This window comes from Phacochoerus africanus, chromosome 12, assembly GCF_016906955.1.
Source record: "Phacochoerus africanus isolate WHEZ1 chromosome 12, ROS_Pafr_v1, whole genome shotgun sequence".
Lineage (NCBI taxonomy): Eukaryota > Metazoa > Chordata > Mammalia > Artiodactyla > Suidae > Phacochoerus > Phacochoerus africanus.
Genome location: NC_062555.1, coordinates 65,049,707 through 65,076,897, shown reverse-complemented (window position 1 = coordinate 65,076,897; position 27,191 = coordinate 65,049,707). Strand labels below are relative to the sequence as shown.

At 49.0% G+C, this 27,191-nt stretch overlaps 2 protein-coding genes across 7 annotated transcripts in view; one reads left to right on the top strand and one right to left on the bottom strand.

The window, feature by feature from the left end:
- Positions 1 to 1,074: 1,074 nt before the first annotated feature.
- NUDT5 (nudix hydrolase 5) lies at positions 1,075 to 23,037 on the bottom strand. Of its 5 annotated transcripts, none has more exons than XM_047755617.1 (10): positions 22,926 to 23,037; positions 12,562 to 12,669; positions 11,074 to 11,141; positions 8,357 to 8,406; positions 7,040 to 7,147; positions 5,866 to 5,961; positions 5,449 to 5,550; positions 4,103 to 4,111; positions 3,925 to 3,978; positions 1,075 to 1,315 (listed from the first exon to the last, which is right to left on the bottom strand). In XM_047755617.1, the coding sequence occupies exons 2-10, from the start codon at positions 12,622 to 12,624 to the stop codon at positions 1,206 to 1,208; spliced, it is 660 nt and encodes a 219-aa protein (XP_047611573.1). In that variant the 5' UTR covers positions 12,625 to 12,669; positions 22,926 to 23,037; the 3' UTR covers positions 1,075 to 1,205. The 5 variants fall into 5 exon arrangements, with proteins under 5 accessions (XP_047611573.1, XP_047611571.1, XP_047611572.1 ...); XM_047755615.1 differs by lacking the exon at positions 22,926 to 23,037 and adding an exon at positions 22,717 to 22,897; XM_047755616.1 differs by lacking the exon at positions 22,926 to 23,037 and adding an exon at positions 22,750 to 22,897.
- A 107-nt stretch (positions 23,038 to 23,144) lies between these two features.
- CDC123 (cell division cycle 123) overlaps positions 23,145 to 27,191 on the top strand; it is a 46,805-nt gene continuing 42,758 nt past the window's right edge. For both annotated transcript variants that reach the window (XM_047755614.1, XM_047755613.1), the window contains exon 1: positions 23,145 to 23,337. In XM_047755614.1, coding sequence (XP_047611570.1) covers positions 23,264 to 23,337 — 74 coding nt within the window. In that variant the 5' untranslated portion in view covers positions 23,145 to 23,263. The remainder of the gene's footprint in view (positions 23,338 to 27,191) is intronic.

The window sequence follows — 27,191 nt, the reverse complement described above, 5'->3', positions numbered from 1 at the left end:
ACTCCACCGAAGAGCCAAGCTCAAGAAAGAGTAAGGTAAGACAGTGGCCAGTGACACTGCGACCTTGAGGATGGTGGGGTCTTAGGCACGTCCTGAGCCCGAAGCCGCCATGTTTTCCTCGTAGAGAAGCTTGTGTTGAAATAACACGTATTCCTCGTCCTTGTTAACCTGGCTACACACGTGGTTTAAACACCAAGACAGGGCCCCAACCATGTAAGTCTTCTTACGGCGGACTTGGCTTTTAGAAGCTTTTCATACTTTGTGCGGTAAGGAGAGAAGACGATTTTAAAGTCTGTACACGTGCTTGAGGGGAGGGCCCTGCATCTCCATCAGCCTCCCGACCTTGGCGCACTGACTGCATCCACCATTTCTCATTATGGGAGCACCGGCCGGTCCCCCTGCAGTCGTCGGGGCCATAAGGACAGCTGCTAACTGGAGCAGACGTGCCTCTCCAGCTTCCGTCCTCTGCTGCACAGACGAATCCCATGGGGCACACAGTTCAGCTGGGAGAGGCCAAGACGGTCCCCACAGGACTCGGTCCTTAAACAACATGCTGTGACAGTTACCGCACAGCTCGCTACGTACCTTCTGTTGGGGGTCGGTGGTGGGAAGAATTGGCCTATTTCTGAATTCAGGGCTATTTTCCTAAAAAATATTTTATCTCTTGGATGAGATAAGAAAAGTAATAGCTGGGATTTTTTTTTTTTCCCCAAAAAGACTGCATTAAACATACCTGCATTTCTGTTCTTGGTTAACATTAGCTGCAGTTTAGCACTTAAATGAAGGCTAAGAGTTTCCGTGCATAACGGAAATGAATCTGGCTAGTGACCATGTGGATGCAGGTTCGATCCCTGGCCTCGCTCAGTGGATTAAGGATCTGGCGTTGCCATGAGCAGTGGTTTAGGTCGCAGATGTGGCTCAAGTCCCAGATGGCTGTGGCGCAGGCCGGCGGCTACAGTTCCGATTCAAGCCCTAGCCTGGGAACCTCCATGTGTCACGGGTATGGCCTTTAAAAAAAAAAAAAAAAAAAAAAAGGCTACAGCCTCCCTGTAATTACAATTCCATACTGCCACATGCATTTTGTGTTGCTTTTATTTTATGAAAAGCTGATTTCAAATCTCCATTAGAAGTAAGCTGAATACAAAGTCTCAGTGAAAAAGGCCTGGTGGTTCTGTTTACCAAAACATGCCCACCGTCCTTCGGCCTTAAAACTTGAGGAAGGGCACTTCAAACGGCTTCGTGTTTGCGTGTTTCAGGGCCAGCGCGTACGAGTAGACTCGGGCATCCACGGTCAGGTGTTCGTCGGCTACCAGAGCTAGAGGAGGCGAGGCACACAAGTTAGGCCATGGCGTCAGTGGCGGATAACACTACCCCCGCCGGTCAGGGTTTACCGCGCAGCCGCTGTGCGGCCGCTTTCTGTGCTGGGTGCTGTGAGACAATGAACAGGACATTTTCTGCCTTTAGGGGTCCGACACTAGCGGAAGAACAGAGGATCTGAAAGCGGAACTCCGTTTCCAGAATGAGAGAGAACAAAAAAAGACAGAGAAGCTCTTAGGTGATGATCTTGCGTATTAAAATGCAATGCTTTGGGGTGCTCTTGTGGCACAGTGGGTTGAGGATCTGGTGTGGGCACTGCAGTGGCTTGGTCGCTGCTATGGTGTGGGTTTGATCCCTGGTCGTGGGAACTTCCCACTGTCAAGAGGGAGGCCTCAGTGGAAACGAATCTGACCAGTACCCATGAGGGCGCGGGTTCGATCCTGGCCTCGCTCAGTGGGTCAGGGATCCAGCATTGCCATGAGCTGTGGCGTAGGTCGTGGATGTGGCTCGTATCCCGTGTTGCTGTGGCTGTGGTGTAGGCCGGCAGCTCCAGTTCTGATTTGACCCCTAGGTTGGGCACTTCCATATGCCGCAGGTGTGGCCCGAAAAAGCAAAACAATAAGGAGTGAGGCCTCTCTCTCACATGGGGGCAGGCCAGAGAACTTGTGTCTTCCTCGGAGGGAGGCCACCACACTTGCGCCTGGGCCATTTTCCCAGCCACTTGGTCGGGAAGAAGCTTGGGAAGGTTTGATCTTCAAAGGCAGGGTCATGCCCTGCTCGGCTGCACAGCGGGTGTTGGGCGAGTGCGGACAGCTAGTCCTTAGCGCACTAACTCCACATGCCCTCCGTCCAACTTCCCAGCTTCGATTACTGTAGCATTACTCTAGCAAGGCAGGAACCCGGCTTGTCTGCCTCTCCTTCTTTTTATAGATACAGGTTCCTCCCTCCCGCCCTCTGTCCCCTCTTCTAGGGCCAGAAGGGAAGTTCGCTGGAACGAAGAAAGTATTTTTTTGGGCCATGCCCACACAATGTAGAAGTTCCTGGGCCAGGGACCGAGCCCTCACCATGGCAGTGATAACACTGGATCCTTAACCCACTAGGCCACCAGGGAATTCCAGGAAGGAATCTTTTTTTAAAAGAACACTTTTCTAATATAAAAAATAATAATAAATAAATAGGACATAACATTTAAGCATTTATGTGCCAACATTATCCTGTTTAATTTTATTCCTGCCTCAGAGGTAGGGGCTGTCTTGCTTCTGTTTTCTGAGAACGCTAAGGAACTTGTTCTAAGTTGTGACTAACGTCCAGTCGGCTGAGCCTCAGAGCCGTGCACCTGTTCTGGGGTGACCACGGCTCTCCCTGAACAGTCGCCTCAGACACCACTGCATCTTCACAACGGGTCCTCCTAACTGACCTTGGGATCTTGAGGTGGTGTTGACCTAAGGTCTGGGCTATAAAAGGGTAACGCTGGAAGGGAGGCCCTCTGAGAGCCTGAAGTCACAGCGGTTTCTAAAACATTTCCTTGACCTTTCAAACACAGACGTTAGAAATAAAATCCTAAGCCACAGGTTCTCAGGAAGGGAGAGACTGCTCTCAAAGCTTCAGATCTAGGGAGTTCCTGTTGTGGTGCAGCAGAAACGAATCCAAATAGTATCCATGTGGATGCGGGTTCAATCCCTGACCTCGCTCAGTGGGCTGGGGATCCATCGTTGCTGTGAGATGTGGGGTAGGTTGCAGACACAGCTCAGATCCTGCATTGCTGTGACTGTGGTATAGGCCGGCAGCTACAGCTCCAATTTGACCCCTAGCCTGGGAACCTCCATGTGTCGCGCAGGTGTGGCCTTAAAAAAAAAAAAAAGCTTCAGGTCTAACAGTGCTTCCAGTTAACTTTGGAAATAAAAACCTAGTAACCTTGGAATTAGGAAGACCACCCACTTCTGCAGGGTGAGTGGCTGGTGACCGAGGCGGCCGGCAGAGGAGCCAAGAGGGCACTGCCACCTCTTCACTACCTCCTCCTGTGGAGACATGGAAGGACACGGTCCACGGAGCCTTAGCAATGTTCCCATGATCCTAGGAGACGGGCTGACCAGGAGCCACACAGTCTCACTACGTGACAGGTCATTTACTAAGGGGCACACTGCTAGTTAGTTCCTTAACCAGCATATCACACTTAGTCTATAGAAGACACCTCAGTATTTGTGGAAAGAATACTGTTAAATTCTCCTGTAACATATCCCCCCCTCGCAGAAACCATCCAACGTATCTGCACACTTGAGGATCAGCCAAGAGCTACTACCAGACCTTTCGTGGCAGGGAGGAAAGACTTAGGGATCGGAACAGTTCCGGCTCAGCAGCAGCAATATAATCTTGACCCTTCTGTAGAATAAAAGCAGCCCCTAATCAAAGCTTTCACTTGACAGAGACTGCTGTGCTCTTCCTTTCAAACTCTATGCCATCCGGAAAGTGAGATGAAGATAGGTCAACGGCAGCTCTGTAACAGGTTCTAGCTATTTGACTTGATGAGGAAGAACAGAAAGAAATGGGATTTAGCACCCGACCTGTTGAGGACGGGGACAACAGTCGGGTCACATCGAGCATGCTTACCATGAAGTCTGCTCAGCAGGTCATTCTTTGGTAAGGAAATTACTTCCACGAATTCTAAACAAAGTACAAGTGAAAACAAAGCTGAACAACAGGCAGGCCCATCAGAGCCACTCACGGTGCCCACGCCACTCCCACCGCAGTCCGCCACGCACAGGGCAGCCTCGGGTGGACGACGTACCTCCATCTCCTGAAAATAAACAGAAGGACCCTTCAGCAAGGTGGGGGGTGGCACAACACTGGGCGACTCTTGTGCAAGGCCTGTTTCAAAGCCCTGTGAGAGCTTAACAAAAACCCGGGTCTCCACCAATCTAGATACATGGTGACTCCAACAGCACAAAGTTATTTTCTCCAAATCCAGTATTTAACAGCTCAATCTAACACGCATTCTGTAACATGTACATACGTGCTTTTAAACTGTTAAAATAGAACATAAAGTTCTCCAACTCCACCATTTTTGAAAAAGTGCAAACCGAGTGGCATTAAACACACTCACACTGCCCTGCAGTCCTGAGCACTGTGCACGAGCTTCCCGTCGTCCCGGCAGAAAGGTGGTCCTGCTGGACACGCATCCCTCACCTGCCGTGGCCTCTGTGCTACCTCATGTCTCTATCACTGCTGCTTTTAGGGCCTCCCTCAGTGGAATCACACAGCATCCGCCCCGCACGCAGCACGCAGCAGCACACTTCGTCCCCGGGACAGCATTTCAGCCACATTTCCCCATCTGTTACTGGGCATTTGGGTTATTTCCACCTTTTGGGTCTTGTGCGTGACGCTGCATGAACACTGGTGTCCAAGTATATGTCTGAGGCCCTGCTTTCAGTTCTTCCGGGTTTATACCCAGGAGTGGAACTGCCAGATCCTAAGCTAAATCTGTGTTTAACTCTGAGGAACCGCCCAGCTCTTCCACAGCATGTGTGCTATGCTTTGCTCTGTTTGCTAGTTGAACATTGAGCCTGTAAAATTAGCTGCAACAGGAAACAGAAACGTTCACAACTACAAGGGATGGGAAACGGAGGACCACCACTCTGACACGGGGCTACTGTGGGGTCCTTGTCACACCCCCTCCTAAGGACGTGGGAGAGCGCACGGTGCGGACAGAGGCACTGAAGCTTCTGGATCCAAACTTGCTAAGAAGCACGAGCAAAGCTTCACGGAGCATGGGACTCGATAGAGATGGTGCTGCTGTCCAGCAGCTCCTCGGCCGCCCCTCGGCGGGGAGGGGGCAGAACTCGGCGACTCAGAATTATCATCGTTTACTGCGTAAGGCCTCTAGCTCTCGCTACTAAAGGGGAACGAAGGCCACGCAGAAACGCACGATTTAATACTTTTATATAAAAAAGGCATAAAACCCAATGATGTGCTAAGCGGAAAATGCTAAAATACACAAATTTAGGAAAACAGCCAAAAGTACCAATGAAGCATCTAAGAAAGACTATTACTCCTTCCACAAAAATGGAGCGAGCAGCCGGTTAAAAGACACTTAATACAGAGCAACCACCTTAAAGGCAGCCACCGCACGCGCACCTGGCTTTGGCTTGGGCCTCACGTTCTCAGCGTCGTCCCCGTTGATCATGACGGTCACGATGTGCGTGGTACAGTTGGACAGCCCCGGGTCCATACACACAGCTGTGGAGAGAGGCGCCAGTCAGAGGCCGTCCCTTCACCACGTAGACGGCTCTGCAGGAGGACCGGGCTGGCGGCAGGCTGAGGCGGCAGGCCTCGTTCACCCGCTCTGCTCAGAGCGCGGGGCTGCAGAGCGTGTCCGCAGGCGGGCTGCGCGGAGGGGGCCCGTCCCGAGACGAGAATCAGCTACAACGAAAGCCACTCAATTCTCACCCGCGAAGCACACCCGCAGATGCAAGCCTTTCACGCGCGGAGCACCGCTGGGCCAATCACTTCAGCAGTTTGATCCCAAGTGCACACTCGAGAAGCAGCACGCACCTGGAGAACATTCGGCGACATCTCCCTTGTAGCCAGTCTCTTCCTCGAGCTCCCGCAGAGCAGCTGCTTCGGGGCTTTCGTTCTCATCAATGAGACCTGCAAGGCCAAAGCGTTGTGTGAGGGGACAGGGGACCCAGTGTTCTAACATACACGCTGCTGAGCGACCTGTGAACAATCAAGAGGTTTGCAATGTTTATAGAAAAACAGAAGGCGAAAGAAGCCCCCATCCCCACGCCCCAGCAGACCAAGTAGGTTCTGTTCCTCTGTTTCTACCCAGATTGCGGTGTGAGCAGCAAGGCACCAAGGTCTTGGTCGCTCCTGTGCGCTAAGTGGCTCCGTGGTGGCCCAGCTGAGTGGCTGCAGCCCGGGAAGCCTCTGCTTGTTTCCCCAGGTGTAAGATGGGGACACGCTACCTGCCAGCCTGCCTCCCTCCCTCAGAGCCATGTGGGCCTGTAGTGAAAGCCCAGACAGTGCCCTGAGAGGGAGCGGAGGAGAGGAGGCGGGGGCTGGAGGGGCACTGAGAGGAAGGAGTGAGGAGGGGCCGGTGGGGACAGCACCACAGTCCTTTTCCTGGAAGGAATTTCACCACCGCAAGAAAAAGGGAAACACAGGCTATTCAGTTCCTTTTCAGGGTGTTAATGTCTTCAGTGAAATGGCCAGAGAACGAGAAAGACAATAGAGCTGTTCCTACATGGCACTCCGGGAGGGACTTTGAGAAACGCAGAACTTAAACCACTAATGACAAATGAGATCTAAACTCGTCATGTGGGAACAAGCCGACGAAGTGCTGTCAGGAGGCTCTGCATTCGCTTCTAGAGACCGCCGCCTCCGGAACACCCGCAAAGGCCTTCCAGCTGGGTGAGGACACTTCCCTGGCCTTGGACGGACAGGAGGGCCACCATGGCTCTGCGTTCGCGGGTCTTAGAATTAGGAGTCGGCTTTAGTTCTTACTGCACATCTGTCAGGCAGATCGCGCGCGTGGTGGAAGATGAAATGAGCTGACAACAGAGGGAAAAGCAGTGCCCCAAAGAGGCGGGAAAGAACGCTGCAGAGAGGGGCACAGGTGGCCTGGAGGCCCTCACTGCCGAAACCACACGGATGGACAAAGAGGGGGGGTCCGAGTCGAGCGCGACCCCGAGGCCACCTCCTCCACTGCCCGTGTTTAGCGACTCACCGGCGGGGAACTCCAGGCAGTAGCCTCCCATGGGCGGCCGGAACTGCTTGACCAGCACGACACACTCGTAGTGCAGGGTCCTCTGCAAGACGGGGATGATGGACACGCCTGCGGCGGGGGACAGACCGAGGGCCAGTAAGTGCATCCGCGCCGGCAAGCCATCCACAGCCGTCTAACTAAAAGGCCACATGCTAAGAAACGCCGCATCGGAAATCAGTGTTCTACCTGCCATTAGCAACAGAAAGTTAACTGACGCTCCAGTGGTGGCAGTTAACTCCGGGAGTTGTCCTCCGGAGTTTAAGCACGCAGGGAAAAAGCAATCGCACTTGCTTGCTTAAGCTTTCTCTTGATGAAAAGCATGTTTTTTGTTGTCAAGGTTTCTTTAAAATCAAAACCGGACATGAACACTCAGGTCAAAGACCAAATCTCCATCTACGTGAACCTCGACAGAGACCACTGCTCCCGCTGCGCAGCCGGGCCAGAGGTCCCACTGCTCCGTGTGCTTCTGGGTCGCCTTTAAGCAAGAAACTGAGTAGGCGTCATTGTTTGTGGTGTATGCTAGACTCAGCTGTATGGGTTTAGGATAAAAGGCCTTTTCTCCCAAGTCACTTGGCCTTCGAACCAAACCCCCAACTGCCCTGGAGGACCCCCTGGCTCCTCTCTCACACTTGCCCAGCAGGAAAACGCAGCAGCTGCGGCAGCTACTCTGCTTCCAGGAAGAACAGAAGACAAGGACAAAATGGAGAAATAAAAGGGAAAACCAAGAAAGACCTATTGCCCAACTTCCCCTAGACCAGAGGGGGTTTTCAGGATTGTTCTGGGATCTTTGCAGTCAAAGCATTCATGCCTAGAAGGAAAAGTGAACTGAATGAATAGTCTTGTCCTAATTCGTTTCCTCATTGACTTATAAGCAAGTAGCCGAGAGGCATCAAGTGGTGCCAAGGAAGTTCTCCAAGCGAAAGGACCTCGCCTGGGGCCTCCGGGCAGACCACAGAGACTTTGTTAGCAGACCTAACGTATCCACACAGAGTACGTGGCCTCAAATTGTACTGACTTATGTTTGGCTATAAATATAATTACATCTTCCCCTCAAAAACACTCTTCTGAGCTTAGATGACAGGAGCCAGAAGTTATTTATAAAGAAAGCCTGAGTTACATAAGATTGCAAAATAGAATACCGGAGTTAAAAACAAAACAGCATCCTTGAAAGTAATTGCTCTGAGGTCTTGGTTACAGTAAAAACCCTCCTCCCCGGCCTCCTACAATTGTGTGTGGGGACCTCCTTTCTAGGAAGTTCTAACAGGTTTGCTTTCATACCATCAGCCGACTGTCCTTTCCTGGTTGTACGCTTCACAGTTTCCCAAGTTCTGTTCAGACAGACAAGAAAAAACAACAGCGTTAGTTCTTAGGCCTGTGTGTAGAACCGGCAGCTTATAAATGCAGTGCATGCAAGTGTGCTAAAGATGACAGCCAAGACCACCACGTGGTAAAGCTCTGTATGAACAAGAGCCAGCGGTGCCTTCCTAGAGCTTCTAAAACTCACCAATCCCCTGCTGCCCACATCCACCCTCTACATGGTAGTGGAAGCTCACTCGAGCTGCCTTCACTGGAAACACTGCTGTTTGGGTCATAAACCTACAGGTGAGCAGCACAGCTTTAAAGGCTATTCAGCAGTCGATGCAAATCCAGCCCGTTATGCAAAGTCCAGGATACTCCGCGCAAGCAGAACCACTGAAACCTTATTTACACAACTGAGATTTTAAAACCTGCGATCAATCGCCAAGTCCAAGTTATAGGAAGATAGGACCTTCCTGCTTATTAATCACACTTAATGAACTGAGGTAAGCGCTCTCCTGCGCACGCACGAGAGCCTGTCCAAGGGCAAAACAGTCCCCAGAAAACAGGCTGGGTGAGCGGCGGCAGGCTCCTGGGCCCCGTCCAGCCTTGCTCCTGACTAGCTGCGTGTTTCCTGGCCCTGAAAACCCAGTGACTGGAACAACCATGCTGACTACAGGGGGAAGCACGGGAGGGATTCCCTCCTCTCCTGTCCCTTCGACAGGAAGAACGGAGACGGGGAGAGGATTTAGAGGATGGAAGACATCTGAGTGGCTCTGAGGAAACGCGCCCACCTCCCAGGCGTCTCCCCACAGGGGGTGGGGACAAGAGGTGCTGCTCGGAGGAACCCTCCAGCTTCCACCTGGCTCTGCTGAAGGCTTGGGCCATGCTACCTTTCTATTTTAAAAAAGTCAGGTATTTAATCTGGTAAAAAAAAAAAACCACCCTTTCTGTGCACTACAGATCTTTCCGTACTCTACCCCAAGTCTCATGGGCAAACACGGCAAAATGAACCTGTGCGAATCCGATTACTCTGACACACGCAGCTGCCGACATGCCTCTTAGTAGCAAGAAGCCTCACAAGAAGCCACGCTGGTAAGTCGGTAACACAGGCCGTAAGTGACAAAACACCTTTAGCCAGCCACCAAGCCACACCGGTCAGTCACTAACACAGATCATGAGTGACAAAACACCTTTTGGCCCAGTTCTCTCTGCTGCCTCGTGGCGTCAGTCCTAAAGAGTGAAGACGACGGTGCGGGGAAGAGCCCTGAAGGTCCCAAGCCAAACACACTGGGGGTGACGGAGGCAAACAGAGAGCGTGGTTACAGGAGGGGAGATGACGGAGCAGTGCTGAGCCAGGAGAGGTGTGTGCTGATGAGAGTGCCAGAACACGATGTCCCTCGAGAGCTCCTCCCATCTCTAAGGGACCCCGAGAGGTCCTTAGATCGAGTGAGCAAACCCTCGCCTCCGCTGGCCCGACGAGCTGACCCTGCAGCAGCAACCTCGAGACTGTTTTCTCATTTGGAAAATGGAATGGAGAGCGTGCTGCTGGAAAAGCCTCTCGTGGCTGCGGAATTCTGATTCTGTGTTTCAGTCTTTGTTATAGGAAAGCCCGTTGTACCTTCCTTCCTCTAGTCAGCCGACGCCTCGAGACAGGCAGGCGACAGAGGATGAGCTCAGCTCCATCCTGAATGTCAGGAAGGGGCACACAAGCCAGCTTATCTTGGGACTCTTAAAACCAATTCCACAGCCTCTTCCGTGAGTAAGACAGGGGAACAAAGGATTCTCTATAGCTGCAATTTTCTTGTTTTGTACATGCAGCACTTCGTACATTTATTAATCCCAGCCTACAGTAAAGTATGGAGGTTCATTCTTCAAAGCTTGACATTCGGGTATGAAGTGTTATTGGTTCACACAAGAGCTCCTTGGAGGCCACAGCGCCGTCCTGCGGTGACAGATGACAGAGAAGTGCTGCAACAGGACCCTCAGTGTGGTGGCTGGGAGACCTCAGAGCCCACTTCCAACTACTGAAGCCAGCTCTCCAGAGGGGAGACGATTATGGGGAAAACACCTTCACGGGATCCCGCTGCACATCCTTGATGAAGGAGGGCTGGAAGGAGCAGGTGCAGAGCTGCGAGGGCACAGCCGGCATGTGCCTTCACACTCAGAAGGGCGAGGGGCTACACTGTGTCCCCTTAACCCGGCGGGAAGGAGACCCAAACTCTACCACGGTGAGCTGGGCTCCGAGCCCTGGCCGCGCTTTCTCAAGTATGAGCGCATCTCTGGGGCCGAGTCCTCCACTGCCAGCTGGGCAGCAGCACCCTCACCCGCTCGGGACGGGGCACGTGGGCTCGGCTCTCTTGCTCCAGGGTCTGCCAGGGCTGTGGGTATCTTAATGCTTGAGCAGCTCTCCAGCGCTGGGCCTCATGGCCAAGTGCTGCTACTTAGGTAGCTGTCGTCACAAGTTGTTTTTAAGCTTCCTGCAAGTTCCTGTCATTTCACACCAATGAGAGATGTATTTATTTTCTTACAAAGAAACTCTATATTCTTATTTGATCATTTAGTAAATTGTTTAGAGTCTTAAAACAGTTTACAATGAGAAAAATATCAAAGTTTATGACAAACACTAAGTAGAGACTCTGAGAACCCAAATACTGAGCATTTTACAAAATAGTTTATTAAAAAAAAAAATAGTTTACCTTGTTTTTCCAGTAGGATCCCTGTAAGTTGTTTTTTCAAGCTTGACCCATTTTCCTTCTGAAATTAACTAAAAGGAGATCAGACAGTAAGCTGGGAACCTTTCAAACTGAGTTGTTTTTTATGTAGGTTTTTTTCCTTTCAAACTTTCTCTATGTGGCTCTTCCAATGTCTGTGTTTCCCTCCCCAAAATCTCTGCCAGTTTTTCCTTTTTTTTTTGTCTTTTTGCCATTTCTTGGGCCGCTTCAGCAGCATATGGAGGTTCCCAGGCTAGAGGTCCAAGCGGAGCTATAGCCGCCGGCCTACACCAGAGCCACAGCAACGTGGGATCCGAGCCGCGTCTGCAACCTACACCACAGCTCACGGCAACGCCGGGTCGTTAACCCACTGAGCAAGGGCAGGGATCGAACCCGCAACCTCATGGTTCCTAGTCAGATTCGTTAACCACTGCGCCACGACGGGAACTCCGTCTGCCAGTTTTAGTTCAAATTATTAAAAGCACTTTTTCTGATGGTGGGTGTGCTGCTCTGTGGCATTTTAGAGGTAGGACTGCAAGGTGAAAAGAAATGAGAGTTGGCAAGTTCCTGGGTGTGAGGAGGACAGGGATTGGGGGGAAAGGAGGAAGGGAGGGGTGAGGAGGGAGGGAAAGGAGGGAGAGAGGGAGGAGGGAGCAGGAGGGAGGGGGAAGGAGGAGGGAGTGGAGGCTCCCAACATTCTCTGATCTGGGCATCTGGGTGCCAGTCAGGCAGGTGTGTTTAGGATGTGAGCACTCAGTGGCATTTGACTGTCAGTGACAACAAGGCACAGCTGAGACGGACACCATGGCCAGGGACTAGACTTCCCACAGTGACAACACAGGTCCCCCACCCAGTCTGAGGGGCCCCCAGCATCGTTCTGCTGAGGAGTTCCGGTTCCTGGGAGTGACGGAAGACAAAGTCCATTGCGTGCATCAAGAGTAAGCAGCCTCTTTCTTACCGGTCCATCTTCTACTTTTTTTTTTTTTTGTCTTTTCTAGGGCCGCTCCCGCGGCATATGGAGGGTCCCAGGCTAGGGGTCTAATTGGAGCTGTTGTCACCAGCCTAAGTCACAGCCACAGCCACATGAGATCCGAGCCACGTCTGCAACCTACACCACAGCTCATGGCAACGCCGGATCGTTAACCCACTGAGCAAGGGCAGGGACCGAACCCGCAACCTCATGGCTCCTAGTCGGATTCGTTAACCACTGCGCCACGACGGGAACTCCCATAATGGAGAATTTTTGTATCAACAGCCAAAGTCCACTTTAGGAACAGCCTCGATCTCACTAATACGCCTAAGTAAGAGAGAGACAGCACTGCTCCCGCACGAAAGCAAAAATGTCCCTGAGTCCTAAAACTGTCATGAAGAATTAAAAGCAATCATTTGAAATAGCAAACAGTCTACACAGTTCTTGAAAACACAAGCTTTATATGGCAAAGGGGAAGGGAAGTGAAGAAAAGCAATTTATACCTCCTCTGAAATAACAGCCTGTTTGGAATTCGGAGAAGGCTCCGCTGGCTCTTGCTGGTCCATTTTCAAACTTGTCCGTCTTTATGGGTCCCCAGCAAAAAGTTCACACTGTAAGAGAAGGAGCTTTGTTGAAGCCACATTAATTTTTCTGAATTAAATATCTGTCCACAGGTGCTTTCCTCCCGTGGGGATGGGGGGCACTGCCCAAGATGGTACAGGAAAGGCAAAGGCCTCCACACAGGAGAGTGCATAGGGGTCCCAGGGAGAGCAGCGGGCGGGGACCAAGCCCCAGGACAGCGGGGGAAGTGCTGACTCCAAGCTGAGGACACCTTCCGCCAGCCCTGCCCCGCCCCAGCCAAGCGCTGCCCCGCTTGTCTGCCTCCCCCTTATCTTCAGTGCAAGGGGTAAACGGACATTCCATTTAATCGTCTACAGTAGCACACCCACGTCAGTGGCCCGTTCACTTCCAAGTTTTGACATGGATCAAAGTCGCAGTTGCACATGACCAGTTAACTAGAACCAAGACCTGTTCGGAAAGAGCAGGCCTCATCCCGGCTGTGTGCTACCACTCCTCCAGCTCAGCGAATTCCCTCCATTCCGTACCCTACACGTCTGGAAAAAATCTTTTTTCTACCCTCAAAGTTCATTGATAAGCTGGCTGCAGATACAATTTGGGGCTGAAAATCCTTTTCTGTCAGCAACTTGAGGACACTGCTCAGTGTCATGCTTCTGAGGAGCAAGAGAAATTAGAATCCTTTTTTCTTTTTCTTTCCTTTTAGGGCTGCACCCTCAGCATGTGGAAGTTCCTGGGCTAAGGGATGAATTGCAGCTGCAGCCGCCAGCCTGCGCCACGGCCACGCAGATCTGAGCCACGACTGCGACCTGCACCCCAGCTCACAGCAACGCTGCATCTTAACCCACTGAGGGAGGCCAGGGATCAAACCCATGTCCTCATGGATACATGAGTCCGGTTCTTAACCCACTGAACCAGGACGGGAGCTCCCTAAACCCTTTACTGACGTGACCCGTGTTCTTTCTCTGGAAACTTGCAGTGATTCACGTCTTCACGCTGATGTTACTGTTGGTCAAGCGTGTCCTTTCAATCTGGAAACTTCTTACTTCTTTCCCTGACAACTTCCTCCCTTCTGTTTTCTCTGTTCTCTCAGGAAATAATATTTAGCTGCTGGACTTCCTGAATCAACCCTGTCTTACCCTTTCCATTCTGATTTTCTGTTTCCTTATTATCTGTATTCCTCAGCGGCTAGTCCAGCCCTTCACTCTAACGAAGTCCTGGAGTTCCCTGACCCACCCGGTCCCTAACTGTGGCTCCAGGGAAGGAGAGACCCCCACACATCAGCTCTCTTACCAACCATCCTAGAGGGAAGAGTCCGCCCTCTGGTTCTTCCGGGACCTGAGCTGATAATTCAACCATTCATCACGACTTCAAACTCCACCTAAACCACCACCAGCCAGCGAGCCCTACTACACCGTCCACTCCCCTCCCCTCTGCTGTGAGCCTGCAGGTGTCTCAGAGGACCAGATGAGACGGCTGCGGATCGTTCCTCAGCCCCCAGCCTCCTCCTCAGCCACAGCGACGCCCCAGTGCCGAGCCAGAAGGAGAAGCTTGCCCATCCCTCAGCTCCCTCACCAGCCGTAACTCATCCCTTCCAAGTCCTAGGAGTCCCACCGCTAACGTGTCCTGAACGCGCCCTGGCCCTCCTGCCACCGGTCTGGTTAAGACCAAAACCCTCTCCCAGACACTAGATTTTTCTTCACATCGTCTTTTTTTTTTATATATGTATTTTTATTTTTGTCTTTTGTCCTTTTTAGGGCCACAGCAACACAGGATCCCAGCCTCGTCTGCGACCTACACCACAGCTCACGGCAACGCCGGATCCTTAACCCACTGAGCAAGGCCAGGGATCCAACCCGCAACCTCATGGTTCCTAGTCGGATTTGTTTCCTCTGCGCCACCATGGGAACTCCCATATCGTCTTTTTTGGTCTTTTTAGGGCTGTAGCTGCAGCGTATGGAGGTTCCCAGGCTAGGGGTCCAATCAAAGCTGTAGCCACGCCTGCGACCTCCAGCACAGCTCACGGCAGCACCAGATCCTTAACCCACTGAGCAAGGCCAGGGATGGAACCTGCAACTTCATGCATACCAGTCAGGTTCATTAACTGCTGGGCCCCGACAGGAACTCCCTCTTCACACTGTCCAACTTTCAACTGCTCACAGTTATGTTGCTATAAAAACTCCCTGGAATCACCAGTGAATAAATGAATGAAGAAGTACAGTGAAGCGGGCTGCATAACTGGCTCTAGAAAGCCAACCTGTTTCTAAGAATTAGATTAGTTTGGGGGGCCTGCTTAGACTTGTTCTGAAGAATAGTTCCTTGTCTACTCATCTTTAAGTGAAATTCAATTTCAAAATTTCTTGGCACAAAGTTTAAGAATTCACACTTCCAGATTTCAAAACGTGCTTTTATAGCTTCAGTAATCAAGATGGTGTGGGTACTGGCGTAAGGACAGACATACATACGAGGGAGGGAGAACTGAGAATCCAGAATTAAACCCACAGATTTACGGTGAACTGATTTTCAACAGGAGATGCCAAGACAATTCCGTGGTGGAAAGAACAGTCTTTTTAACACATTGTCTAGGACTACATACATACACAAACACACACACACACACGAGAATGAAAACAAACACCATATATAAAAATGAACTGAAAATGGGTCAAAGCCCTAATTGCAGGAGTTCTATAAACTCTTAGAAGAAAATGGAAGTGTACATTTTCACCTTCTTGGATTAGGCAGTTGTCTTAGACGTGACATCTAATGCACAAGTAACCAAAGAAAAAATAAACTGCATTTCACTAAAATTCAAAACTTTTGTGTTTCAAAGGATACCATCAAGATAGTAGAAAAACAACCCACAGAATGGGAAAAAAGTCTGCAAATCTGATAGGAGACCCATATTTGAAATATGTAATAAATTCTTACAACACAGTAATTAAGACAACCTGGAGTTCCCATTGTGGCTCATCAGAAACGATGCTGACTAGCATCCATGAGGATGCGGGTTCGATCCCTGGCCTCGCTCAATGGGTTAAGAATCCGGCATTGCCTGAACTGTGGTGTAGGTTGCAGACACGGCTCGGACCTGGCAATGCTACGGCTGTGGTGCAGGCCGGCAGCTGTAGCTCTGATTCGACCCCTAGCCTGGGAACTTCCATATGCCCTGGATACAGCCATAAAACGACAAACAAAAACAAAGACAACCTGATTAATAACCGGCAAAGGATCTAAATAGACATTTCTCAAAAGAAGTGTAACGGAATTCCCTTGTGGCTCAGTGGGTTAAGGATCCAGCATTGTGACTGCTGTGACGGATCCTTGACGCACTGCGCCACAAGGGAACTCAGGTAAACTTAATTGGCATTGGTTTATATCAGATAAACAGTTTACATTATTGTAGGCAATCCAGGAGTTCCTGTTGTGGTTCAGCAGGTTAAGAGCACGACTAGTATCCATTAGGATGTGGGTTTGATCCCTAGTCCCACTCAGTGGGTTAAGGATCCAGCATTGCTGTGAGCTGCCACATAGGCTGGCAGCTGCAGCTCCAACTCGACCTCTAGCCCGGGAACTTCGCTATGCCCCAAGTGGGGCCCTAAACAAAAAACAGAACAAAACACATTAGTATTATAGGCAAGCAGAGTAGTATGCTGCCCAGAGGGAAACTAACCACCGGTCAGTAAAAACAAGGGCTGGCTCCTCCACGTGAGCTACGTGCTCTACCTCCAGAGAAAAGAACTTTATCCACTAGATTTATATCTTTTCGACTTCCATTCCCTTCTATTAACACATACATCAGAGAAGAAAAATTTCTCTTCCACTTTTAGTTCTGACGTTTAAAAGAAAAATTTTAAAAAGGCAATCAAGCAATCTCAGTGTATGCCGTAATCTGTCTAGAATGGCACCGAATGCTTGGATTAAGTCAAATGTCTAAGTCTTCTTTTAAAGTGACTCTTTGACCCTAAATAACTTCTGTGCATACCCAAAATTTCTTTTTTTTTTTTTTTCGTCTTTTTGCCATTTCTAGGGCCACGACCACAGCATATGGAGGTTCCCAGACTAGGGGTCGAATCAGGGCTGCAGTTGCTGGCCTACGCCAGAGCCACAGCAACGAGGGATCTGAGCCTCATCTGCAACCTACACCACAGCTCATGGCAATGCCGGATCCTTAACCGAGGAAGGCCAGGGATCAAACCTGCAACCTCATGGTTCCTAGTCGGATTCGTTAACCACTGAGCCACGATGGGAACTCCCCCCAAAACTTCTTAAAAGCAGGGAACTGCAGTCCTTAAAAGGTACAAGCATCAGTAGAAGAGCAGATAGCAAGAGCTAGAAAATCGCTAATTTTCTCTATGGAAAGATTTTTTTTTTTGCTTTTTAGGACAGCACCCATGGCACATGGAAATTCCCAGGCTAGGGATCGAATCAGGGCTGTAGCTGCCAGCCTACACCACAGCCACAGCAATGTGGGATCTGAGCCTTGCCTTTGACCTACACTGCAACTCAAGGCAATGCTGGATCCTTAACCCACTGAGCGAGGCCGGGGATCAAACCCAATCCTCATGGATACTAGTCAGGTTTGTTACCATGGAGCCATGGCGGGAACCCCTGGAAAGATCTTAATCTGGCTTCCCCGTAGAAAAAATGGTCAATGACGCCAATTTAGAAAAACACAGAGGTCCCCCCTGGGCCCCCACGCGAGTATCTTTAGGAGCAAAGGGGCATCTAGTTCCTTCGAATTTACATGAGATTTAAGGCATTTCAGCCATGAGCTGGGTCCCCTTAGGTTACTCTTTACAGCTGCCCTTAGATGTTCCGAGGGATGGCTGACACCAAAAGGGTGACAAAAGCCTCTCCTGGAGGAGATCCTCACCTCCTCCTCAGCTAACTAACCAAGCCACCCAAACGCAAGTACCAAACAATAATGAAAAATCAGGCCCTGACTGGCAGATGTTACGCTATAAGCAGTTGTTTCAAACAGATTTTATTTTAAAATGTTTAAGCTAGAATGTTAAGAGCTCTAGAAAAACCAAGCTCCAGACATGAATTACAGAAAAAGACAGAAGTGGTGAAAGGGGCTGGGCTGCTCTGGGGTGGTTACTTGGAATGCAACTGGCCCCAGGGGGAAACAGCAGTCTGTAGCCATCTACTGACGGTATAAAAAAACAAAAATGGGATTAAAGAGTGATTTCAGAAGTATATTCTTTGGTCTTTTTGTCTTTTTAGGGCTGTACTCATGGCATGTGGAGGTTCCCAGGCTAAGCGTCCAATCGGAGCTGAGGCTGCCGGCCTACACCACAGCCACAGCAACTCGGGACCTGAGCCTTATCTGCGACCTACACCACAGCTCACGGCAACATTGGATCCTTAACCCACTAAGCAAGGCCAGGGATTGAACCCACGTCCTCACGGATGCTAGTAGAGTTTGTTACCCACCTGAGCCATGACAGCAACTCCCAGAAGTATATTCTTTACCATGGGATTCCCATAATGTTCTGGATTATGAAAGCACCTCAGAAACACTGTTGAGTATTTCAGAAGCAGAAGCTACATGGTGCCATGTGGCACTGGACGCAAGCAGAGGACAGGAGAAAGTGGCACCCCTGCCTCCATCAGCACTCCAAGAGTGCTCCTAAACTGAGCCCACGCTATTCTGAAATTTAAAAGTAAAGTGTAACCTGAATTTTCTTCCCTTCATTGGCTAGACCTGAAGGTCGTCTGCGTTTTACTGCTAATAGGCATATTCGAAGTAAACTCCCCCATGAACACAATATTGAGTGTTGTTTAATCCACATAATCTACCTGAATTTATTTGGGTGTGAACACCGAAGGTCTATGACGGGTCAGATGTATGATTTTCCCAGGGCACATAAACTGCAGCGGGGGAAGGTCACAGGATTCCTAGAAGGCCGGTCCAGCGCCGGCAGCAGTGTCCAATGAGCTGTGTGAGCACGGGCGGTTCAAAAGTTCACGGATACAGCAAGTGCAAAGGACCACTACTCCTGCCCCTGGGGACCTCATGCTTTAGCACTCAAATGACCAGAAGGGCAAATTCCTGTTGGAAAAATAATGCAATACCAGAGCAGAGTGCTTTAAATGAGGCACCAATCACATCGGCTCAGGAGGCAGGGGACACAGAAGGAAAGACTTTTAAAAAGGCAGTCACACACTAAGAGGATTTACAGAGGAGAAGGCAGCACTCTGAGCAGTTGGAATCCTAGGAACAAAGGCAGCGACACTAACTGGGGCAAGGGCTGAGAAAGGAGGGAGGGTCTGGGAAGCCCCCCAACCCGGCTCTCTACCTCCCCCGCCCCACGCCCTCCCAAAACAAAGCAAAAGCAAATCCCACGTGGTATGGATGATGTTAACATTTACAGACACATTTCAGAGGGCATATCTATGATTCCAGCTAGATGCCCGTCCCTCCGCCGCAATCCGCAGGCAAACAAAGCACGCAGCAACCTTAAGTGGCTCCCCAGACTCCTGGGTTTAGTCCTCAGAATACGCCACGGACGGAGGAAGGTAAATGATCGCTTTTCCACAAACTTAGGCATTTGAGTATTAGGTATGTCAGCTGGATTAAAGAGGGAATAAGATTCAAGTGAAACCAAGAATCTCAAAAGCCAGGCTATAGAGTTTGCGCCCAGGCTCCTCATCACTCAGTCCCAAACCTGAATCCTGCTATTTGCTGAGGCTGCAAAGTGAAGCAAAAACCACAGCAAGAAATCAGAAGCGGTTGGGCTCCCGGTCTCTCCCAACTAATAGCAAAGTGTTGTGAGCACCATCTATACTGAACCAAGAAAAGATGTGCGAGCTCTTACCGTAAATAACTTCTGATCGACAGATGTAGGTCAGGCAGTTAGAACAGTTTAATACATGGATGGAGAAATCAACAAGGTGACATGAAAGAAATTAAGTGGGAGACCAATTTTTGCAGAAGAAAACCCGAGATTGAGTTAATAGGCATGTCTAAGATGCCATTTTACATTCAGAATAATCACACAGAAAAGCCATTCGGTTTGCTACGAACCATCGATTAGTATAGTTAGACTTAGTAATCTTGGTTATAATCATAAAACTTCAAAGAATTTTAGTTTTTTAAAGATATTTTAATCAGTCCTTTTATTATCTATGGTAAAATTTTGGTAACCACAGCAAATGGATGCACTCTAAGTGGGCTCTTCTTTGCTGACAACAATATTACCCTCACATCAGGCAAGCTTCCAAAAGTTACTTTGTTAATGAGGGAAAGCTTTCTTTTTCCTTCTCTCCTCCTGGTAGGTGTTGGGGGTTGGCCAGACAGGGAAGGAACGAACATTTTATTGAAATTATACTACTTGGTACTTTTATGATCATTTATCAGGTGACTTACAATCATTACATTTAGTGCTGGTTGAGCAAGTGTGAACTGATAGTGATTAAGCTTGGGCAAGTTCATTGGTTACAGATAGAAAGCAGTAAGACCAGAAAAGAACTTCCTGTGACAGCCCAGGAAAGAGACAATACAGGTTTGGGCTAGGGTGGAGCAGCAGCAAACAAGAATTCCCTGCAAATGAGACTTTGTTTTTGTTGCATGTTCCCTGTCACCTGGGAAAGTGCCCGGGCCCCAAGCCCCTGCAGTGACAATGCCAGTTCCTTAAGCCAATGCAACCCAGGAGAATTTCCATGTGAGACTTTCCAACTTTTCCTAAAACAGTTTCTGGGGAAGAGGTTTCCAAAGCTAATTCCAAAAAGATCTTAAAGGACATCAGGAGAGGAGTTTCCTGGTGGCTCAGTGGGTTAAGGGGATTACTGTCAGTGCTGCAGTTTTGCTTACTACTGTGGTGCAGGTTCAGTCCCTGGCCCATGAACCTCCATATGCTGCAGGAGCAGCCAAAAAATAAAATAATAATAATAATAATAAAAAGACATCAGGAGAAAGGGGCGGTACAGAGCTTACATTTGGACACACTGAGTTTGAGATGTTGGCAAGACATCCCAAAAGGAGAAAACCAGGAGGCTGCTGGAAACACTCATCTACAATACTCATCATGTTACGGATTCAGAGAAGGAATGTTTTTTTATTATTTCATTTGGAACATAAACAGTTGATGGGTACGTAAAGAAAAGATAAACATGGTGGCTGCCAAAAACCCGTGAAATCAAATTTAGCTGTACCCATTCAAAATACTGGAGCATCTGTAATGTTAATCTATGTGATGCTGGTTAAATGTGTAACGAGTTACTTAAAACCAACTGTAATATTAAAACTGCAGCACTTATGAAGTATACAGCCTGACCAAAAGACACCTGCATCAAATCCCTCCCCTGTGGTGCCTATATTTAAGCTCACAAACTTAGCTGCTTCTCTACAAATAACTGCAATTCTGTATTAAAGCGTTGCAGCTGTCTGAACGTCTAAAGGCTGTTAACATACGACTCCTTCCAGACTGAGACAGGTTCCCAGTTTCTACTTTCTCCTACAGATCTAGATCTGTTCACTCCTACCTTCAACAGAAAATACCTTACCCCAATTAACCCCATCAGTGCTGACATTTCCCTCAGATGCAACTTGTTTATTTCTAGGTCAAATCAAACACACATGAGTGACCACACCAACATGAAGCCTCTCTTAGACCTGGCAGTCCCGCACCATTCTCCCAGCATCCAGGGAATATTGCTTCTTGGCCTCTTCAGAAAACAGAAAAGCTTGTATAATCCTGGATCTCAGAAGTACTTAGGACCCGCTACCGCTGCCCCTCCCCCAACATATATTGCAACATTTCTTGAGTTACCTCTGCTTTGAAAAATGTTATGTTTCAAAGCATTGCTCTCAATGAATCCACTTAGCAGCATTTTTTTTGAGCATAACAAAAAAACATGAAACTGCATATTCTTGGAGGAGTGGGGTAATTTCTAATGCCTAAAGGGCAGGGGATCCTGCAGATATCCGAATGAATACCTTTCTAAGGAGGCCTGAGTACAGTGGGGTTCTCACCTCTTTCTAATTTAAAACGGGTTAGAATGGGCCAGTGAGAACGTGCGTACCCAAAATGTGCGTCTTCCGGCAGGCAAAGGTGCCTGGGAGAAGCCCAAAGCAGCCTAACTCTAAGGAGCAAGACTAGGTTTAAAAGGCGTTTTTCAACATCTAGTCATTTCTCCTCTCATTCATTTACAGAAATAAATGTGACTTTTTTTAGTACCCTACTTTCTCGTCCCCATCGGATACGCCATTACGAAAGGAGTAAGGAAGAACCGAAGAGAGTGTGATAAGGGCCGAAAAAGAGGGGGAAACATATGAAATTAAAAATTCGACTAGAATTTCTTTTTCCTTTTTTTTCCCCGTCCTTTTTTAGGGCCGCACCCGCGGCATATGGAGGGGTTCCCAGGCTAGGGGTCTAATCCGAGCTGTAGCTGCCCGGCCTACACCACAGCCACAGCAACGCGGGATCTGAGCCGCGTCTGCAACCTACACCACAGCTCAAGGCAACTGCCGGATCCCCACCCCACTGAGCGAGGCCAGGGATCAAACCGCAACCTCATGGTTCCCAGTCGGATTCGTTAACCACTGCGCCACGAGGAAAACTCTTATAGTTTCTTACAATCTTATGAACCCAGCATGCACGAATACGGATACAATCTGGTCGTGTTTCTGCACGCTGCTACTTTTGCGAGGCTAGAATAAATGAACTTAACGCTCAAAAGGAGACACCCCTCTCCCCCTCTGTGCTCCCAATTTTTACCTCCTCTACTACCTCCAAAGTCGAGCTCCCCAGAGCCGTAAAGACGAGACCTTTTTCCTCTCTCTCATAACCTTCCCTCCAGGGGCCAAGAGGGGCCGTCCCTCCCTTTGCAGATACCCAAACGCTGCAATCAAGCTAACATTTCACCGTGATGTATCCTGTTTTCTGTACTCCGAGTAGCCCAGCTCTCCCAGCCCAGCCCCTGGTTTGCCTCTTAACCCGCTCTCCCTCCGCGCCTTGCGGGACGCGAGCCGGGTCCGCAGCCGGGGAGACGCGCGTGGCTGTAGGCAAGCTCCAGGTGTGCGCCCTCCCTCCTCCCAAAGAGACACTGCGCGTGATGGGCTCGCGCCCAGTTACCTCCTCCCAGGCGTGGGGCGAAGGGATGCGTACTCCTTTAGGAAGCGGGAGGAACGCAGAAAGCACGGGTCCGACGCAGTCGTCACAGACGATGCAGCGCTACTGGGGGAGCCACAACCGCGTCTCGCGGTGCAGAGAGAGGATGAGCGCTCGTTCCCTCGCGGCACCCGTAGCACCCCCGCCGGTGACCTATAGCCTTAGATGATTACCTTCCGGGGCAGTGCGAGGCCGGATGAGAAGTGGAGCCGCCCACTGTTTACAATCTCGGTCTCGGCGCTTCCAGAATTCCTCTTCCGGGGCCAGAACTGTGTGCGTGTGTGCGCGCGCGCGCGCGTGTTTATGCGGGCACGAGTAGTACACTAAAAGGACGCCCCAAGGTGCTTTCTCTCCGCTTCCTTTTCGCTCCTTCCTCTTTGCCTAATAGACCGGAAGTGTCCCTGGACCAAACCAGCTCGGCGGGCACTTCCGGGACAGGCGACGAGGGTTCCGGGAGGGTTCTGGGAGGAGAGGGAGAGGCGGCGGCGGCGGCGGCGGCGGAGGCTGGAGAATGAAGAAGGAGCATGTGCTGCACTGTCAGTTCTCCGCGTGGTATCCACTGTTCCGAAGCCTTACCATCAAGAGGTGAGACTGGAGGGGTTACGTCGAGGCGATGGGCGAAAGGGGACTGCGACGTTTGAGGCGAATCCTAGCTCTACCAAAAACCTGCAGGCCTGGATGGGAGCGCCAGTGCCGAGATGTCGACTTCCTAGTGGCTTTTCGGGTGGGGAGGTGAATAAAATCGATCCGTACTTGCCGTGCGTCCAGTTGTGCGCCAGAGAGTGTTCTGGGGAGGTGGAAGGGCACGTCGTGGCTCCGTGAAGGTCAGAGGCGGGCTGAGTAGCGGGTGAAGCTAGTTTAGGCTCAGAAGTTTATTATCGCTGCTTTTAGAATTGCTAGAGCAGGCAGGTGATCTAAAGAACTAAGTAGTCTAGACTTTGCCGCTGACTAGCTCGTCTGCGGTCTTCATAGCTTTTGGGCCCCGTGAAATGAGAACAGTGATACAGACCCAGCCTCCGATTCTATTATGAAGCCCCAAAATGATAGTATATATGGGAAGCTTTAGTAGAATATACTCTGTATCTTTAGGGATGGGAGCCATCTGGAAGAGGAGTGGAACAGTATTTGTTTTCTCGTTCTTTGGCCCACACAAGGTATCCATGCCCAGTTTGCAGGGCGGAGGATTAACTGTCTCATCCTTCACTCGGTCGTTCAAGGTAATGTAGGCAAGGCAGCTGGAGGGTATCCCCAGATGTCCAAAAGCAGTCCTAACACCTGGAGCAGGATGCAAGGGTAGGGTTTCCCACACTTAGACGGATAGATCACAGAACTGCATATCCGTGGGTAGGATTTTCTGTATTTTGCCTACTCTCCTTTTAGGTCTAGCTTGCCACTAATTTAGATTTTTGCCCGTCCCTTCCTTTTCCTTCTTAGTGCAGAGAGTGTGAATACACAGAGGGAAACTTTTGAGATCCTGAGAATTTGGGAGAGCATAAGAGAATTGTTTAAAAGACGGTGCTTTTCCATCCTGTTGTTTGTACATAGCATCTGCTTCCAGTCATGCAGGGTATGATGGAGGTTAGAGCAGCTCCACGGAGGATAAGCTTTGCATTTGAAGATGATTGGAGCCACACAGGAACAGAAGGAGGAGCTTCCACAGCAGCAGCGGATGCTACTTCCGAACACAGAAGTTACCTTCCTCTGTGATGTGCCAGTCCTTCCTTATCTTGCATAATTGAAATAGGCTTCGGGTTGGAGGTGATGCTTGAGCTCTTTATTTTGTGTTGGTGTGGCAGAAGGGATATTTGCAAACCTGTCAGACCTTTCACACTGAGTTCACGCGAAACTGCCGTCTGCTGTGGGCGCAGACCCCTTTGGTCGCCCCTGGTGGAGTTTACAGCAGTAAAGTATCATGGTTAAGAATTGGACTCTGGAGTCAGGGCCATCTGTCTGGCTTTGAATTTTGGTTCCACCAGCATCTTGAGCAAATTGCTTAATCTCCTTAAGCCCCATCTGGAAAATTGAGACAATAATAGGATTGACATAGGAGTTAAATGAGATAAAGCATTAAAAATGCTTTTGCCACAGTTGCTGGCATATAGTAAACATACAAAACAGTGCTTATGGTTAGTATTTTGGATTTAATCAAAGCTCCACTGAAGCAGAGTGATTTTAGGTCACTTAAATTGTGTACCATTCATATGAAGCTGGGAGTGAAAAATAAAACAAGGGTGGGGCTTTCCTACCAGCCCACAACTAAGCTGTGTTGCCTAAAAGTATTCTTGACTCGGCCTTTGAAGTATAACTCTAGTCTGTTTAGTTCTGTGGTGACAGCACTGGAACCCAACATATGGCAGGATATCATACCCTTGACCTCGGTCCTTTCGGTGAGGTGGTGTGTGATTTGTCATTGCCACTCTGCTTTAATGCCAAGAGACCCTATTCTGGTTATTGACTCAGCCTTGTTTTTTTGGTGTTTCTCCATCACGGTTCAGAGATGATTCGGCGGATAGGAATACAGAATCATTGAGTTCTGGAACTTGGACTCAGGCTTAAGAGTAAGTAGCTAGATGACTGAGCCATCTCATCTATCTTTCTAAGTGTTTCTTTCCTCAGAAATGATTTGTCCTGAAATCTCTTCCATCTGTCCATGGGGCCTCGTGGATTCTCACCTGCATAGTGGGTTTTCGTGATGGATTGAGGCTCTTTGCTGGCAGCCTCCCTAGCTTCGGGTAAAGCATGTCTGGCTGTGATTTGTTGATGGCCTAAATCTCTCAGGCACGATCTCTTTTCCTTCTCACTTTCGGCAGCATTTGGTACATCTGTACTGGGCTCAGCACTTAAACTGTATGGTGACTTTTTCTTTAGTTTCTTTTCCTGCTCATAGGGGTTGAGTTCTTGATAGAGTCATCTTGGTATCCTCCAGACTTCTGTCACGTAAAGCATGGTCACGTCATGAGGGCAGCTTTAGAACCATGACTGTGGGACTCAGAAGAGCTGTGCAGAAACTAACTCGGTGTCAGCTCCAACCTGTAAGAGGTGTAGCCCCTCCAAATGGGAAGAATACGCAGAGAATTCAGAATGAAACCAGACGGTAAAGAGATGTTTTGACTCCAGTCGAGGGCCGATGCAGCCTGGAGGGAAAGCCCAGATGCAGAGTCGACTTGAGAATTAGTGTAACTCAGAAACAAGGGACACCGGCTCTGAAATCATTGACGTTATGGACATAGCAGATGGCTCTCCCTGCTGTCCCTGGGGTCAGGAATGTCACCCTGAATGTGTAGGAACCAGCATTTCTGTCTCAGGCCCCTGAGAAGATAAACTTCACATGCTCTTGGGAAGGTCATCTTTGATTCTCTTGGGATGACGTTGTTAGGTAGTAAGTGTCCTTAACCCCAGGAAGAACTAGAATTAAATATAGACGTGATGAAATAATTCAAACCTGAGGTGTTTCTCCCTGTTAGGCTTATTTAATATCGTTAAGAAGTTGCCAGTTCGAGGACAATTAGTGTATCTGTAACGGATTAGCCTGGTGTTTCCAATTTAAATTGTATAATTGGTTTAGAATTGTGATGTGTGAAAATATATAGGAAAATTTTTCAGTTGTTTATGCAGCATTGAGATGTTTACGAGAATCTTAGACTCACTATACTCAGGGTTTAATTCACTGGTTTCCTAAGCGTTAAATTCTTGCAAAGGCTTATCTGTAATTAGGAAATTGACACTTAGAAAGAATGTTGAATATTTTTATAATAGAGTTTAAAAATCTAAAGCAACTTTTAGGTTTCAAAGACTCACTTGATGAAGTAAGAAGGATACAATACCATGTGATATCAATTACATGTGAAATCTAAAATATGGCACAAAGCTATCTACGGAATATGAACAGAGGCACAGTCATAAAGAAAGACTTGTGGTTGCCAAGGGGGAGGGGAGAAGGAGTGGGATGGACGGGGAGCTTGGGGTTAGTAGATGTAAACTATTCCATTAAGAAAGGAGAAGCAGTGAGGCCCTACTGTGTAGCACAGGGGACTATAGCCAATCTCTTGTGATAGAACATGATGGAAGATACTATGACAAAAAGTATATATATATGTATGTGTAACTGGGTCACTTTGCTGTACAGCAGAAATTGGTACAACATTGTAAGTCATCTGTACCTAATCATAAAAAAAATTTTTTAAAGCCTCCCTTGAAATTTGTTAAAATCTAGCAGATTTACAAATAGAATAAGATTTGGTAACTGAACTTAGAAACGTGAAGAAGTAGGCTTTTGAATGTGAAATTGTAGCTTTGATAAATCAGATATTAATTTCTAAAGCCAAAGCAGCTCATGAATACACTTTTCTGTGCATAAAACCATCTATAGTGTTCCAAAAAATGTATTCAATAAATCATTGACCCATACTCTTAAAAGTCAGTGACGTCTTGGTTGAAAG

Excerpts from the sequence above, each read along its gene's own strand:
- NUDT5 (XM_047755617.1), bottom strand. The coding sequence starts at position 12,624 with ATGGACCAGCAAGAGCCAGCGGAGCCTTCTCCGAATTCCAAACAGGCT. Across the intron at positions 7,148-8,356 it reads GAAAGGACAGTCGGCTGATG|GCGTGTCCATCATCCCCGTC; the intron begins GTATGAAAGCAA and ends CCCCCGCCGCAG. Across the intron at positions 1,316-3,924 it reads CCTGCTGAGCAGACTTCATG|CTCTGGTAGCCGACGAACAC; the intron begins GTAAGCATGCTC and ends CGCCTCCTCTAG.